The sequence below is a fragment of the Camelina sativa genome, chromosome 20 (assembly GCF_000633955.1).
Source record: "Camelina sativa cultivar DH55 chromosome 20, Cs, whole genome shotgun sequence".
NCBI classification, from domain to species: Eukaryota; Viridiplantae; Streptophyta; class Magnoliopsida; order Brassicales; family Brassicaceae; genus Camelina; species Camelina sativa.
In genome coordinates this window covers 17,759,681-17,762,878 of record NC_025704.1, presented here as the reverse complement: position 1 = coordinate 17,762,878, position 3,198 = coordinate 17,759,681, and the positions used below count along the sequence as shown (strand labels likewise).

Genomic DNA, 3,198 nt, shown 5'->3' with positions numbered 1-3,198 from the left:
AAGGTTTTACAAGGTTTTTCAAAGGTTTATCAAAGTTATATTAGTCTTATCTTCCTCTTTTTTATTTTACAGATGGCGTTTAGCATATTCAGAGAGCATTCACCCAGTAGGTGATATGGAGTATTGGGAGATTCCAGAGAGTGTTAGTTCTTCTATTCGGCCACCTTCTACTCGTATACCTAGTGGCAGGCGAAAGAAAAAGAGAATAGCTAGTGCATGGGAATATGGAAAGGCTAAGACAAATTCAAAACAATACAAATGCAGTAGGTGCGGTCAGTGTGGACACAACAAATCTAGTTGTGTTGCAGCTATCTAACTCTCTCTCTCTCTTTAATTCAACTTGAATTTGTTCTTTTTAATAAAATACTTTCAGTCTGTGGTGTTGTAAACTCCATTTTCTCAAAACAACTTGTAATGCCTTTTAAAATAGCAAGTCGTACTGTTTTAAAATCATTTACAAACAACTTGTAAAATATTTTAAAACATGTTAAAAACCATACATACTCTTGTAAATCTCTACACCGATTAAAAACCATATATATACCTTTTAAAACAACTTGTAAAACCTTTTAAAACATGTTAAAACCCCTTTAAAACATGTTAAAAACCATATATACTCTTGTAAAACCCTACAACGATTAAAATCCATATATATATATATACTCTTGTAAAAATCAAGTCGCCACACTCTCTCTCTCTTCCCCTTCCCCTTCCCCTTCCCCTTCCTCTTACACTTCTTCATCTCTCTCTCTCTTCTCTCTCACTGCAAAAACCCTAAATTTCTTATGATTTCACCATCTTCAGTCTCCTTCACTGCTTCGTAATCAAACACCAAGCAAAACACTCCAACGATTTTAGATGATTTGAACAGATAGAGAAGATTTCAAATTTTGATTTCGAATCGCTTAAGTTTTTTTTGTGGAAGAAGATTGAAGGGGTAATATGCGAAGAGTCACTTGGAAACAGCGAAGGGGTAAGTTTTGAAGGGGTAAGATTTTAATGGATAAGATTTCGAAGGGTTAATTTATTGAAGGGGTATTAAGCGAAGCGTCGCTTTGGTTCGGTTTTAATTAAGCGTTGAATGGGTACTTTTTGTAAACCAAAGCGACGCTTCGCCTATTATATATACTTTTTGTCTCACGATAACTCCTCAATCATCTCTCAGATTCGAAAAATCAAACCTTTGTCTCCTAAATCATTCTCGAAAACTCTATTTACATTCTTCCTCTAATCCGTCTGAAATGGCCCGTCGTCCTGCTTCAAGCCTTATAAAGACTGATCTGAGATGTCTGAACAGGGATCTTTCGCCAAACATCACAGCAGGTAAACACATGCATCTTCAGAGTAGATTTGTGTTACTGTTAAGGATAAAAGAGATTGAGTGTTTGCCTTTTTTTTAGTAACTGTTGATGACGACATTTTCCGTTGTGAGGCTACTCTAATCGGACCGGTGAATACTCCTTATGAAGGGGGAGTGTTTAAACTTAAGGTTACTTTTCCACCTGATTACCCAAGAAGTCCCCCCAAGGTATCTATTTTTGATTATACTCCTTTTTATTTTAGCAAGCATGATTATTAGGACTCCTTTTTTGCAGCAACTCAATAGTTTTTTAATTAAAATTTCTTGATAATGCAGGTTATTTTCATCACAAGAATTTGCCACCCAAATGTATCAGATAATGGAGGCATTTACCTAAAAGTGTTGAGGCGCGACTCTTGGTCTCCCATGTCCATTGTTAAGCTTTTCAAGGAATTAGTGGAGAAGTTGATTGAACCAGAGGTCAATGATGAGGGACAGACCATTGAATATCTTGCCAACCTCTACAAATCTGATAGGAGAAGGTTTGAAGCTATGGCTAGAGAGATGACTAATAAATATGCTGGGAGAGGAAACTGAAATAGTTCATATCTATTTTTAAGAACTATTGAATAATTTATCTTGTTTTTGTTCTTTTTAATAAAACATTTCAGTCTCTGCTCTTGTAAATACTATTTTAATAAATATTTTATTCAGAGTTTACTGTTTTAATATTAGAAACAACTTGTAAAGCTTTTAAAAAAGCAAACCAAATTGATATATATCATTATAAACCATTTGTAAAACCTTTTAAAATTTCTAAAAAAAGATATAATCTTAAAGGTTTAAAGGGTTTAAAAGGTTATAAAACCATCTAAAAGGTTTTAAAAGGTTTTTAACACTTTTAAAGCTCTCTTAAAACCTTTTAAAACCTTTTATAACAACTATTTTTTTAAAATATACTTGCAAACTAAACATTGAAATACTATTCTATTCAATATTCTTCTTGATGTGATCACGTTTATATAACAGCAATAATTTTTAAATGGTTTTTAAAAGATGTTAAAAAAGTTTTCAAAAACTTCTAAAACCTCTTTTTAAAAGATTATACAAGGTTTAAAACTCGTTTTAAAAGGTTTTAAACCCTCAAAAAGGTTTTTCATCTTTTAAAGCTCTCTTGAAACCTTTTAAACCCTTAAAACTTAAAAGAATATTAACCCGTTTTAGAAGATTTAACCTTTTAAAAGTTTTAACCCTTTTAAAAGGTTTTTAAAAACAGTTTTTTAAGCAATAACCTCGTATATTAGGCAAGTTTGAACAAACTACTCATGTTTAATTAAACTGTTTATAGGATTAAAACCATTTAAAAAGTTTTACAAGCGAAAAAAATAACATAACATTAAAAAGACAATTTTAAAAAATCTACTTGCAAACTAAACATTGAAATACTATGCCATTATTCTTCTTGATGCGACCAGCAAGATGCCAAATTCCTTAACCTACGTATTTGTCCTTGTACTCCTGCAAAAGAAAACAAAAATATAAGTTAATATTAAATAACTGTAAAATGTGCATAAAATCCAACAAAAGTCGAGGTTCACTGACCTTTAATTTTGTAAACATTCTGGTACCAAGGTATCTCATTTGTGGAGTAACATCTTTAGGAATTTTGTCAGGATGAAGAAGTAATATTGCCTTCCTTGTTACTTTTTTTACATCTTCTTTAGTAATCAAATCCATGGCATAGACTTTTTCCCACTTATTCCCTTGCCAAAGATACTACAATGTAGAACATCCAAATTTAATTAATGCTTAACACCTATGATAACAAGTATATGATTTTTTCAAACTTATGTTATCAATTGACGAAAGCATAGTTCTGATGTCCTTGGTCTTCGTCC

At 31.9% G+C, this 3,198-nt stretch overlaps 2 protein-coding genes across 2 annotated transcripts in view; one reads left to right on the top strand and one right to left on the bottom strand.

Moving 5' to 3' along the window:
• LOC104772619 (ubiquitin-conjugating enzyme E2 4-like) lies at positions 1,242 to 1,897 on the top strand. Its single transcript, XM_010497211.1, has 3 exons — positions 1,242 to 1,323; positions 1,401 to 1,528; positions 1,637 to 1,897. The coding sequence occupies exons 1-3, from the start codon at positions 1,242 to 1,244 to the stop codon at positions 1,895 to 1,897; spliced, it is 471 nt and encodes a 156-aa protein (XP_010495513.1).
• Positions 2,792 to 3,198, bottom strand: part of LOC104772618 — a 3,592-nt gene continuing 3,185 nt past the window's right edge. The window contains exons 9-10 of the mRNA XM_019241900.1: positions 2,903 to 3,076; positions 2,792 to 2,818 (exon numbers count right to left, since the gene is read on the bottom strand). Of these exons, the coding sequence (XP_019097445.1) occupies positions 2,792 to 2,818; positions 2,903 to 3,076 (201 nt within the window). The remainder of the gene's footprint in view (positions 2,819 to 2,902; positions 3,077 to 3,198) is intronic.